This window comes from Sander lucioperca, chromosome 11, assembly GCF_008315115.2.
Source record: "Sander lucioperca isolate FBNREF2018 chromosome 11, SLUC_FBN_1.2, whole genome shotgun sequence".
Taxonomy (NCBI): Eukaryota; Metazoa; Chordata; class Actinopteri; order Perciformes; family Percidae; genus Sander; species Sander lucioperca.
Window position 1 is genome coordinate 1,543,391 of NC_050183.1, and position 13,096 is coordinate 1,556,486.

Sequence of the window (13,096 nt, forward strand, 5' to 3'; positions counted from 1 at the left end):
CACCAATGGCATGGACCTGCAGGGTTACCGGCTTCAGTTTGGCCGGAAAGATGTTTCTCCTTTGGCCACACTTGAATTTAGTCCCCAAGAACGACAGTACTCTGTGGGCAACATTCACCGGGGGGCCACCTATCTCTTTAAAGTCTCAGCCAAGAGCAGGGGGGGCTTTGGGGAAGAGGCTGTGGTAGAACTCGGTGTGCCTGAGAATACGCCAGGGGGATACCCTCAAATTGACGAGGGCTCCAACGTGACATGCTGCTCAGTGCAGCTGTCCTGGTCTCCTCCCGTGCTGGCGGAGAGAAATGGGATAATTACAGAGTACACTTTGGCCTATAAGGAAACTAGTACCGGAGGAGCACCGCAGGAGCTCCGCTTGCCCCCCAGCCAGTCCAGCTATGTTCTCAACAGCCTCAAACCGAACTCGGCGTATGATGTGAAAATACGTGCACACACCAGTGTAGGTCCAGGGCCCTACAGCCCACCTATCCAGTATCGGACGGTGGCCTTTGATCCAACAGGTAGGGCTTGCCTGTTTCTTTTTCAACCCGGTTGACAGGGGGTTGGAAATTGGCTAAAAAAAATCTGCTACAACACAAAAATGAAAACTGCCCCACCCCCTCCTTCAACCACCTTCACTTCTCCTCAAGAAAGAGAAAAGATTGATATTAAAATTGTTTGCCGTGGGATACTCACTTCACTAACCCAAACAAGGTAAAACCCAAGACAGTAAGTTATAGTCAGTCATTTTGAGAAAGAGGAGAGCAGCCTAGAATTTCAAGGTAAGTGCTGTTTTATCAGACACTCCTGTCAGTCATCCTTGCAGCCCTTTGCCAGCACACTCACGCAGCTAATGCCATCTCACATTCCCAGTTTTAAAAAAAAAAAAGGTAGGATCTCAGTCAAAACCAGTCACTGTAAGAGTATGTTTGGACTATTCTAAGATGACAGAAAGCTGATTTTGTTTTTTTATTTTATTTTTGGTTTTGGGTTTGTTTTGAGATATTCCCCCCTTCCTAACCCCCTTCCTTTCCTAATTCCTCCTTTCCCTCTCCCCTGTCCCTTAGTGGGACAGTTTGTGGCATGGCATCCCCCAGATGCACTGCTAAGGACTGTTGGCATGCTGTGTTTTGAGTCTGTCTCTATGCCCGCCTGGCAGCAGGTTGGCAGTGTCAACCCAGACTCAGCAGAGGCGTAGGAACAGTTGACACTGGGACCACATGGGTCAGTTGTTAAACCTCAAGTGGTCATGGGTTCAAAGACAGTGTTGAGATGGGTTGGCACTACCCACAATGGCTAGCCAGTGGGCACACCCTTGTGCTCCATGGGTTTGTCGTCCATGAGTCTTACGTGCTGTGTGTCTTAACCAATGGCGTTGCCCTTCTCACAGCCAATCACAACTCACCGTTACACTCACTCTCCAACCCAGATGAACGTTGCAGGGGAACAACCACTTTTCTTTTCTTTTAAACCAAGGTTCTTCTTTTGTTTCTCTTTCCTTGGTCTCTCAACATGTTTTATTTACTAAAAAATGTTTTTTTTGCATTTGTCCACTCAACAGATGTTCCAAAGAATTTCACTGTCAAGTGGGCCACTAAGACCACAGTGGTCATTGCATGGAAGTTTTCTGAAAGCAGGTCTCCATACAAATGCACGGTGAGTTTAATGTTGTGCAAAAAACACATTTTAACTCAGTTGAGATGTGTTTTAATATAAAAAAAAAACATTTCTGAAAATACCACTCTGAAATTTAGAACTCATTTTCATCTGTTTTTCTGAAATTGAAAATGACTTGATTTGGCACTAGTGTCATTTTTTTAAAAGCATTTGCATATTTCAGTGCAATCATTCACCTCTCAATCATTCTCATTTACAACATATCCATTCCCTGACTCATGTAAGGCATTCCTACCTACATCTGTTCTTACCTAAATTCACCTTCTTACCTGTCCATCCTTGTCTATCCAACCAACAATCTATTGACCTACCAACATGAACAATCCTTCTTAACAATTATGGATTAAACGCCTGGACAATCTATTGAACTCTAGATTGAGTACAACCGTCAGAAGATGGATGTGGACGCCAGGCAGATGAGGGTGCTCGTCACTGGACTAAAGCACAACACCACCTACGAGTTCAGGGTGACCTGCCAAGAAAGCATGGACGGTGGGCCAAGACATCGCGTGGTTGCCAGGACCGCGCCACTCATCCTGGTCAAGAAACCCAAGCTGGACATTTACGCTGAGCCTGACAACATGCCCACCATGTCCTTCCCACCGGTCGATACCAAGGATGTAAAGTGAGTATAGCGTGCTAAAAGATGGGTTGTGTCTGAATTATCTTTGAGAGTTGGGGTATTTAGGTTTAAGTCTTGAGATGCTTGAGATCTGATGTGATATGGATTGAGATCTCAAGATGCCTAAGATGTTGAAATGGGTTTAGGTTTTAGGATTTCTGAGACATGCTGAACTTTGCTAGTACCCTTGTAAGTACTGAATTACCACTTCAATTTCCTGTCAACCCTGTGGCCAATGTTTTTATCTTAACTGACAGGACCTTCTATGTGGTTGTGGTGCCACTTAAGAGGACCTCAGGAACTGTCAAAAACCTAAAGAACCCTGATGAGATGGACATGGAAGAGGTAGGATATTTTGAAAGCAAAAGGTGTGAGATTATTCTGGCACAACATAAATGATTAGGTTAATTGGGTGCTCTGGGTCAAAGAGAATTAAGCATATGTAATCGGAAGAGGCAAATTCAAAACTTCAGTAACACATTCTTTTTCGAAGAGACTGTATTCTTTTCTTTCCAGTGGCAAAACAGTTTGTTTTTAGGGAGGGATTCCAGAGACACTTGTTTGTGTTATTAACATTTGAATGTGCTAGGCAAATTGTATTGTACATGTACCAGAAATCGGCACACACAACACAAACGTAACAACATCTCAGCTATGCTAATTTATCCCCCCAAGCATGCAGAAGAGAGAATTACACAGTCTTCCCCCACTCTTAGCATAGCTCGAGGTCACCTTGAGTGCCAGATCACCAGCAACCATCCCTTTTGGATTTGGGATTACACACATTCCCTCTGCTTAGTGCCTGCCTCTATATGCAGTATGGAATGATGGGTATTGGAGCCTGGTTCCATGGAACATTGCCAAAGAGTTACAGTAGCATCTTTTTGAATCTAAGGGTGTTGTTACACCTACAGTTTGCTTTCTTTGGACTCAGTCAGTCCACTGAAAGGAATCTAGTTCTTGTACAAAATAGTCACTTAAATTCACAATTTAAATTCATTAATTTTTTTGGAAAAATGTGATCACCAGTAATGCAGCCAAGTTACGTTAGTTAAATTTAATCTTGTGTGTACAAACAATGCAGATTATAAACAAACATTTGACAGCATCAGAAAACATTATTAGCTCAGGCTTAGTCGTTCTCAGTTCTTAAAAAAATATCTGTCTATTTGGGACTGATGTTGTAGAAACTGCAAAAACACAAGTGAATACCAAAAGGAGCACACAGAAAAAGACAAACGTAAACTAATGCCCTTTCACCTCATCCAGCTGTTACGGGAGGTGACCCCAAAGCGTCGCTCACGTCGTCAGCTGACTCAGCTGGACCAGAGGAAGCCCTACATCACAGCCTGCTTCAGGCAGCTGCCCTCAAGCTTCATGGTGGGATCTGACTACCGCCACAGCAGCTGTGAGAACAAGCCTCTTGAACCTGGCCAGGAGTATGTCTTCTTTCTGCTGGCTGAACTCAATGCCACCGCCGGGGTGAGTTACCAGTTCACCACAGTTCAATTGACTTACTTTTAGTCAATTGCTTTTTTGTCGGAGTGGATTTAATAATTCACTTCTGCTCATTTAATCATGGTTCACTTCAGTTTTGTTCATCTGAATCTAACACATTTCATTTTTGTCCAGCTTTTGCTGGTAAGGTCGGGAACTTCCTTCATCTCATGCATATACCATGCTGTAACCTGGATTGTGTTTCATATATTATGTAAACTTCTTTCTGTTCAGAAAATGTTTGCTACCAGCCCTTACACCGACACAGTGATCACTCCCAAGCTGGTGGTGGAGCCATTAGAGACTGGTGACGGACTCATATGGGTGGTGGGCCCAGTCCTCGCTGTGGTCTTCATCATCTGTATCGTCATTGCCATTCTTCTGTATAAAAAGTGAGTTGGTTTGGAAATTGTAGTTTTTGTGGAGAATGCAGTTGGACCTATTGTTTAGACATGACAGTGTAAAAATAACATTATTCAACATCAACTAACAACACTTACAGTTAGTGTACAAGGCATTGCCACTTTGTACTGAGTGGCCAGTATAGAATGATTTATTCTGGAAACCCTTCTAACTATCCTCTTATCATTAAGAGACGCAGGGAATTCAACATTTTGCATTGTTGCTCTACACAAGCAACATATTTGTGATCCATGTTTTTTTCTGGAATTAGGGTAAATGTGCTGGAAATGTCATTGTTTTTTTCTAATCCAGCAACACACAGTGAACATTTTCTTGTCATTTGATGTTGAACCAGTTTTTTTGCGGTGTTACAGGGAAATTGGGCGATGGGGAAATAATTGCATGTTAGGGAGTATGTTGAAAAAGGGGCTTATATTTTGTATTCATACGTAGCAGCATGATATTCAAAACCCCAACATCATTGTTGCATGTAAATATGAAAGAGCTTTTCTTGTGAAAAAGATGGTTGTGGGAAGTGAGGGGGTTGGAAAAAGAAGAGAGGAGGAGATTCTTTGAGATGGTGCTCAATAACTGGACTAAGAATAGTACAATCTACCAATCAAGAGATGTCACATATATGTATTTAAATAGGTATACATTATATTTCAAATAATAGCTATTAATCTGGATTGAATACTCCGTAAAGGTGTTATTCCTATGTTGCCCAAGTAACTTAGTAGTCTTTTGAACCATTATTAATTTAAAATGTATGCTTTAATAGTTTTTTCAGGAGTCAGTGACCCTGTTTTCTAGTGGTGGACACCAAACTCTGCATTAACAAACCTTACAGGAGGCAGCTCTCCTCCTGTTACAAGTCTAAATAAATGTACTATTCCTCAGTGTCATGGGGCTTTGGAACAAACATATACAGTCAACATCTCCCCTTTGTTTCAGTTAGTTGTAGCTTTTAGTCTCAGTAACTGCAAGTCCCAACTGAACAGAAGTGTAAGAGGTCGCCCTACATACCAGGGAAGAACCCTGAATTATTTTAAGGGGGGCTGGGGCTAGTGTAAGCAACACGTACACAGCTTGCTACTGTCAGATGATCCCTGACTGTCTGACCTTGCCTTACCTCAGTCTTTGTGGTTAGGGAGAGTAACATCTCTCCTTGGATCTCTCTCTTTTTTCTCTCTTCTCTTTCTGTCCCCCTAACTCTCCCATCTCCCTCTCCATCTCTCCCTGGTGAATAGTGTTTCCCGGGTCTGCCCTTGGCCCTGACATTCCCCTTCCCCATCTGTATCTGCACCCTAGTGCACACACATAAGCACACACATGTACATAGACACACCGACACAGGCTCATGAATGTCTGCACTTACTTGCACATTTCATTGAATTCTCACTTGTTCTCATACACTGATACATGAGCACACACGCATGCATAGACCTCCTCCAAATGCTGATGAGCTTTATCTCGCGTTTTGCGAGCCCAGCAGCGACCCCTGTGAATTTTAAACTGCTCTCTATTGATTGATCTCTCTTCTCGCCTCCCCCCTCTCCCTTTCTCCTTGTGTGTTGTGTTTTCACCATCTTTATATATTTATTTGACTCCTATTGCTTTCTCTGGAAACAGCAAACCTGACAGGTAAGGTTTAGCCGTACTTTATTGCATTTTACAGGGGAAGACGAAATAGCCTGCCTCAGCAAAAAAAGATGCCTTTAATTAGTGAGGGTGAAGGAGAATTTTGCACACTTGATACGCGTTCTCTGCTCCGCTGTTTTTGAGTTTTGCTTCACTTGAGTGTTCTTGAACCGCTGAGTTACCAGTCAGTTGGAGTTGCTGAGTTGTTTAGGTATCCTCATTAGTGAGAGTGGTGACTGTTATGCTGGATTAAGTGTTCACTGAAAGTTATTCTGTTGTTTTTGTTGTACGTCTTCCCCTTTTTCTACTCTTTGTTTGTCTTACTCTCCAGCCGCAAAAGAAAAGAGTCAGAGCCACGCACAAAATGTCTACTGAACAACGCAGACATTACACCCCACCACCCTACAGACCCTGTGGAGATGAGACGCATCAACTTCCAAACTCCAGGTACAGGAAAAACACACAACAAATACATTGAAGAACACAAACAGTCCCATTGTTTAATTCAACAACATATATAGGTATAGATAAACTAATATTGTTTACATAAAATCTTTGAAAGATGTGAAGAAGGAAGTTTAGTCATCCAGCTGTAGGTGTGACAGCCTGTAAAACTTGCAAAGATACCTTCCTCACTTTGCCTTTTAGGAAAGCTGTGGTATTTTACACCTTGGATCTTGGGTTAATGTAACATTGTGCTGACCAGAGACTGACTAGAGATTTTGAACGCATTGGACACAGTTTTACAGCGTAGTATAAGAGTTTGACTCTAACAAACAAAATAAATAGATAAGTAAAAACATAAGTAGCTCTGCATTGCAAAATATAGTTATTGAGATAGCAACCGTTAATGTTCTTCATTTAGACATCCAAATAACTGCTTTTGATTGTTGGATAAAAGCTGGCCTGTTAAAAAGCCATCTAAGGCTTGTATTTCATTGGCCTAATTGGATTTATATTCTAATTCCAGTGGAGCGCTCATGCTTGTAATCTAGTACAACATTAAGCCAATCTATAGGTTTTATTTGGAAAGAGACCAAAGTTGTAGTAAAACAACTGAATTTTATGAAGCTACTTACCTACATAAACATTCATGGAGACTGCCGTTTCAGTGGCTTTTACAAACCAAATGCTACAAGTTTTCGCCCCAAATAACAAAGTGTGGCAGAAACTTCAAAATCCTCATTTCTGGAACCTACTGAAATGGAAAGCAAATTTTAAAATTTGGCAAAAATATTAATTAACCGCAGCTCTAATCCAAAATTACCATTATTGGCTATCTAAAGCTCATATTGGTTTACCGCTATATTATACTGTGTAACTGTGGGCGAATAAAGACACACCTGCAGAAGACCTTCCTTCTTCACCAAATTATTCATTAACAGTAAAAAGTTATTAAGACAAAACATGTGTGCAGTTATGTGCTTCAATATTTGGCAGCGGATTGCAACATTGGCACACACACATGCAGACAGCCTACACAGAGATTAACAATTCCCAAATGATGCAATTTAAAGTTAAATTTGTGCTGCAGCATAAATTATGTCCATGAAGTGCTCCCACATCATTCTGTTTGACATTATGTGACTTCATAACTACCTGCAATCCATATGTATGTTTGCCATGTTCCCATGTAACAATTAGCCATTTATGAATAACAAAGGATGTCTGTTGTTGAACTTAATGTTTTGATGTTGGAAACAAATCCTTTTTGGAAGTTCTCTTGGGTTTTTACCTGCTTTCTCTTTTGTCTCACTTTCCGGCTGATCATCCGACCTAAAGCCTGGTGTTAACAACCGAGCACATTCGATCCCAAACTCATTCTCTGATGCTACTCCGTCTTCCTCCTGCCTCCTTTTCAGACCCATTATCTATTGTCTGTCTCTCTGTTATATAGCCTTCTGGGATTTAGACTACGATGGCATCTACAGTTTGTTGTCATTGGTCTGAATCAGAAAAAAAAGAAACAAGTAGCATGTTTTTTTTTTAGATTTGGAAACCTCTCATCCTGCCAGATTACAGTTTTTGGTGAAAGAAAATTAAAACAAATCGGATTTCAGCCACAATCGTTACCTCAAGCTAAGTGTCTTGGATTATTGTGAGTTTTCCACTAAATGGTTTAGATTGTTTTCTCTCTTCAGGTAGTTTATTTAACAGAGGAATGAGACCTGCATTTTGAGGAACTTGCACTGTATTTCAAATGTGTTTTTCTCACCTGACCAAGCCACTAGCAGAAAAGGAGTAAATACTTCAGAAGTGGAATAAACACATCCACACTCTTTTCTGTGCCTTTTTCCCTTTTTTCCATCTGCCTTTCTGTATCCTAGCCTAGTCGTCTCTCTCAACCATCCATCTGTCATCCATGGCCAGTCTCTGTTCCATCAAAAAGCTCAGATTTCAAAATGGAGTGTTTTCTCTTCAGCTTCTTTGGGAGACCAGTCATGCTGCCTGAGTTTGTATCTTGAAAAACAAAACCTGACTTCTTTACATCAGAGAAGAGATGCACAAGGATGAAAGGATATGCACAAACCTGCTTATACACAGAAATGTGGAAGTTCAATTTACTTCTCCTTATCTTTATCTTGCCTGGCATTCAGAGCCTCATTAGTGGTTCGGTTCTTACAAGGTTATAAATGCCAACCTCTCTGACTTCCAGCACTTTCCAATGTGCCTTCAACTGTCCTCCTCCATTCCATAAATAATAGAAACGCTTGTTACAGTCTCACTTTTACATAGCCTTCATCAGTACATGCTGAGGCTTCTTAGTATATGAGCAGCATTCTCATTCGACAGCCCTGCCGTTGTTCCGCAGAATTTGATGTTGTTTCCTCCGCACCCGGGGAATTTAATTTGAATGGACATTTTAGCCCAATTAAGTGGGCCGGTGAGCATTTGTGAACATCCCCATCAGCTAATAGCGACCATTGTTCAAATGAGCATACTCCCAGTGCACTTATCCAAGGCCTCTTCAATTCAGCAGAGCATATGCCACATTGGCAATGTGTGCTCAGTGACCCCTAGTGCTAGGGAACAAAAAATATGTTTTTGATTAGGCTTCCTATAAGCTAAGCTTGGCTAATGTCTTTGAGAGGAAGTGTGTACATTGTGTGTGTGTGTGTGTGTGTGTGTGTGTGTGTGTGTGTGTGTGTGTGTGTGTGTGTGTGTGCCACGTAACAGCCTCAAAGTGACATCCCATAACTCCTTGGGGCGCATAGTGGCTCATTTTGTCATTATCTTCATTGGTGCCTGGGGTTTAATTGTCAAATGGGGCCAAAGTAATGATGCAGCACGACTCAGTGGATATCTACTGTCTATCCTCAACCAAGCCCTCCTTTTGCTATCAGTACTCACTCTTTTCTCTCTCTCTCTCTCTCTCTCTCTCTCTCTCTCTCATTTTTTTAGCGTCTCTTATTTCCTTTTCTTTCTGTTTCTCCTTTTACTTTACTCTTCCCGCTATTTCAGTTCAAAAGCTGGTAAACTATAACAGTTGGTGATCATAATGACAATTACTGCCTGCAATATAGATGTACTGTATATCTTATCTCAAAACCCAACCTTCAAATCATCAGTTTGGCATACTGTGCTCATATAAATTCACATCATTACTGTTCAGCCACCAATAGAAGACAGGTACTGTAAACTGAGTTTCACTCTGGGTTTACTCGTCAACGTATCTGATATATTTTCTATTCATGCCATCTCCATCTGTGATTCTCTTTATCTCCCCCCTCCAATACTGCATCGCATATGGCACTTCACGCCCCCATAATTCTGTCTGAAGAACTGACTTTCACATTTAAGCATGTAAAAAACCAAGCACTTTCCTACAGACAGCATCACGCACTTGCTAAACCCACGGACACCAGCCAATCGTTCGCATGCATCAGTAACATAACTGTTTCTTCAGATTACAGCAACAACTGCAACAGCCGTGCCCTCCTCCTCATAAACAGTTCTATCAAAATGCACACACACAGAGCACACACTTACACATAAACATAATCAGACACGCCTGTGCCTCCCTCCTGCTGTGATGAATGACGTTTGGAGACAGTGGATCAGAGCACCCCCTGCTAGGTTTAATTAGTCATTGTCACAAATCAATTAGGGAGAGGGGGTTGTTCGATGTCTTCATCTCTTTGCGCTCATTTGGCACCACTGGCCTGACGTCAGTGCAAGGTAAACCCAGTAAAACTCAGTTTAGGGACTTTTATTTTGCAAAATTAAGCTTTGCAGTGTTTTTAGGGTGACATACATCCTCATCATCTTAGTGTTTTCATTTATTCCTTCCACTAATGTTGGCTCCTAACTGGAATTGATGACTTGCCTCCATTTTTGCTATATCAAAAAGATGTTTATGTTTTTGGGACCAGACTTTTTGGGAAGGTGAACAGAGTTTATTTTAGAAAAACAAATTTCTTTTTTTCATTTTTCCTGCAAATCAGATTTCCTTGCCTTCCATGTCCCACTATTTATACATGCTCTTGAACGAATTATTCTTTGGATCAAAGTTGCCATCTTTGGGTGATGTGATCCTTCCGTGTCACTTGAGCGCCCCTGTTGATCTGATTTCAGCTTTCAGCCCTGGCAAAATGTTTTTTCCCTTTACTTGATGGGCAGGTTGGCAGCATCCAATCAAACTGTATCTTTTAGCCACATGTCCAGTTAACGTTGTCACAGATGGCTCCTTTGTGCTTGAACAGCTGAGAAGACTTGGACCTGAGTCTACCCGGACATAGCATCGCTGGCTGCGGCCTCAGAGGACTTCTCCTCTGGAGCAAATAAGACTGAACCATCACCGCACTCCTCAAAACTCTGACTCCCATCAGCTGTGCCTCCACAGCTGTCAGCCAAGAATGCGGACACTTTTCCACACCTTTCACTTCCAATGCCTCAGCACCAAGCCGCTGACAAAGGAACCTTTCAGAGTTAGTTTTCACCAGGAAACATAAGCTCCCTTCTCTTTCTTATTGCTGTCAATGGGGGCTTCCAACTGGTGTTTATGAAAGCTTAGAGATAGCGAATCAATTTTCTTATCTCTGATCTCTATGACCGTTGATATGGGGCTTGGCAGAAGGGTTTTCTCAGCAGGGGAATCAGAGGCGGATGCCAATGGCTAACAAGTCTGCTCCTGAGGAGGGCTGTAGCTGATCTGAAAATGTTTACCCTACTTGTTCATGTCTGTGTGACTGGCTGGCCTCAAGTCTGTCACTCAGGCCTTCCTGAGAACGGTCTGAGTTTACTGATGGTAAAATTCTTTGTTTTATTTCTTGGCTTTTTATCATTTTGCACACTTTTCTTTTGACATATCATTTTCTGTTGCATTACAGCGTTTTGAAACCATTTCCCCTTATGTTTGCTGTTCTTTACAGATTCTGGTCTAAGCAGTCCTCAGAGTGAAGCCGATTTTGACTATGAAAGTTAGTCTCTATGCTTTTAGCATTTGCGTACCAGCTTTCTTTATCTTTGTTTTTTAAGCACGCTTGCCTCCATTTACAAATACATAATTTGCATTTGTTTGTTTTTTCACATTATGCAGCAAAATTTCAACACTAATTAATTTGATGTTGGTTTCAATTGGTATACTGGGCTGTTTTTTGTTTTTTTTGTAATTGGATGTCAGTCACAATATTCACTTGGGCTGCTGGCTGTGCATTAATCCACCATGCAAAAATAACCTGTGCGATCACTTCTGCTGATGTAGAGATGGTTGAGAGGTGTTTTTTTCTTTTACAGGAGTACAATCTCTGTTATCCCTCTTTCTCTGCTTCCCCTTCCTCACCTTCTTGTTGTTGTTCTCCCGTCTCCTTCCTTCCCCTCCTCCTTCACCACCACTGCTCCATTTCTATTCTGAAGTAACGGGGTCTTTAGCTCAGAGATAACGAGCAGAATAAATTAAAGCAGTGGCAAACAATGGCTCGACATTTGATCACCCCCCCCCCCTCCCTTCTCATTGCAAAAGGATCACCCGGGAGAAAATGCAGAGTCTCTGGTTTTTTCCTCTTCCCTCTTTTTTGCCCCCTTTATTTTCTTCACTTACCCCAGACAGACTTCTTCCCTTTTATATGGAAATACGCAACATTATAAATAGGCTTTTCGACAGAGAGACTGCTGTGGCTTATCAAAAAGAATTGTTATATTTCTCAGGCGTATCGACTGCGGATCAGGAGATTGGAAACGTGTAATTAGGCGCTAGTTTGTTTTTCTGTGTTCGTTGATCACGCTGTTGATTGTGGTGAAGAGACTCCGTGTTGGATAGAAAAATAGCCGTGGGCGAGGGGTGGGGGGGTGGGGGGGGGGGTTGTGTTAAAGAGAAGGATGAGAGCTTTGGAGTGGGGGTTGGGAATAACAACAATTTGTCCTTGAGTGACTTTGTTCGAGGACTGGTCATAACGAAGCGTAGTTTTGAAAGTAAATATTTTCTTGGATAAGCACTGCAATGTGCTGTGCAGTGTGTAAATGACAAAATGAATACAAGAACAAATCAGGCGCGTTCGACTCATTTGTCTTGAGAACAAAACAAATGGGTGAGGTTAGAAAAGTGCACTCAGAGAGAAATTCATGCACAAACAGATTGGTTTAGCTATGAGGAATGAAATGAAAACATGACAACTTATAGTGATATGTTGGCGGAGGGCAAAGTGGAATAAAGGTAAAATAATGGATTTAAGCAGTTTTAAGGATTCAAATTGTTTTCATACAAGTTTCCTGAAAACATTATATATAAGCAAACAAAGACTACTATGTATAACATTCAGCCTATTCCACTGGCAGGGCATCATGCTTTATTTGGATGTATATGTAAACATTTGGCCTGATATATCTCTCCAACCGTACCAGCACACTCATACATGCAGACAGTAATGTGGGCAGTAAACACAAACCGAAAGGAATTGATGGCATTTGAGTATATCAGTAACTCATGCACACCTGCAAAGATACATAAAGACACGCAGAGTAAACTACACACACATACACACACCATCTTTGATCTCCCCTCAAACAAGCCACTCTTGATCTCTCAAAGAGAACTGAGAGCCCCTCATTTGCATAAGCATTTATTTATTCCGCTCGTATTTTCTGATACCTTTCCCTTTGAATTTGAAACAAGTAAACTGACTATATTTCCTTTTTCTTGATGCTCATCTCAATGAATTCCCGCACCAAAATGATTAATAACTCATTCTCAAATGGTGCCACTGTGATCTGCATGCTTTGTCAACTCATTGAGAGAAACTTGAGTATGAATAAATAACAGTT

At 41.5% G+C, this 13,096-nt stretch overlaps 1 protein-coding gene across 21 annotated transcripts in view; it reads left to right on the forward strand.

Annotated features, from left to right (window-relative positions):
• ptprsa (protein tyrosine phosphatase receptor type Sa) overlaps positions 1 to 13,096 on the forward strand; it is a 248,176-nt gene that overhangs the window by 204,861 nt on the left and 30,219 nt on the right. For 8 of the 21 annotated variants that reach the window (XM_036007429.1, XM_036007434.1, XM_036007431.1 and 5 more), the window contains 9 exons: positions 1 to 518; positions 1,559 to 1,653; positions 2,049 to 2,299; positions 2,554 to 2,641; positions 3,566 to 3,778; positions 4,028 to 4,185; positions 5,828 to 5,839; positions 6,168 to 6,283; positions 11,209 to 11,256. The exon at positions 1 to 518 is cut by the window's left edge and continues 76 nt beyond it. In XM_036007429.1, the coding sequence (XP_035863322.1) occupies positions 1 to 518; positions 1,559 to 1,653; positions 2,049 to 2,299; positions 2,554 to 2,641; positions 3,566 to 3,778; positions 4,028 to 4,185; positions 5,828 to 5,839; positions 6,168 to 6,283; positions 11,209 to 11,256 (1,499 nt within the window). The remainder of the gene's footprint in view (positions 519 to 1,558; positions 1,654 to 2,048; positions 2,300 to 2,553; positions 2,642 to 3,565; positions 3,779 to 4,027; positions 4,186 to 5,827; positions 5,840 to 6,167; positions 6,284 to 11,208; positions 11,257 to 13,096) is intronic. The other 13 variants (XM_036007432.1, XM_036007445.1, XM_036007439.1 and 10 more) reach the window with 6 other exon arrangements.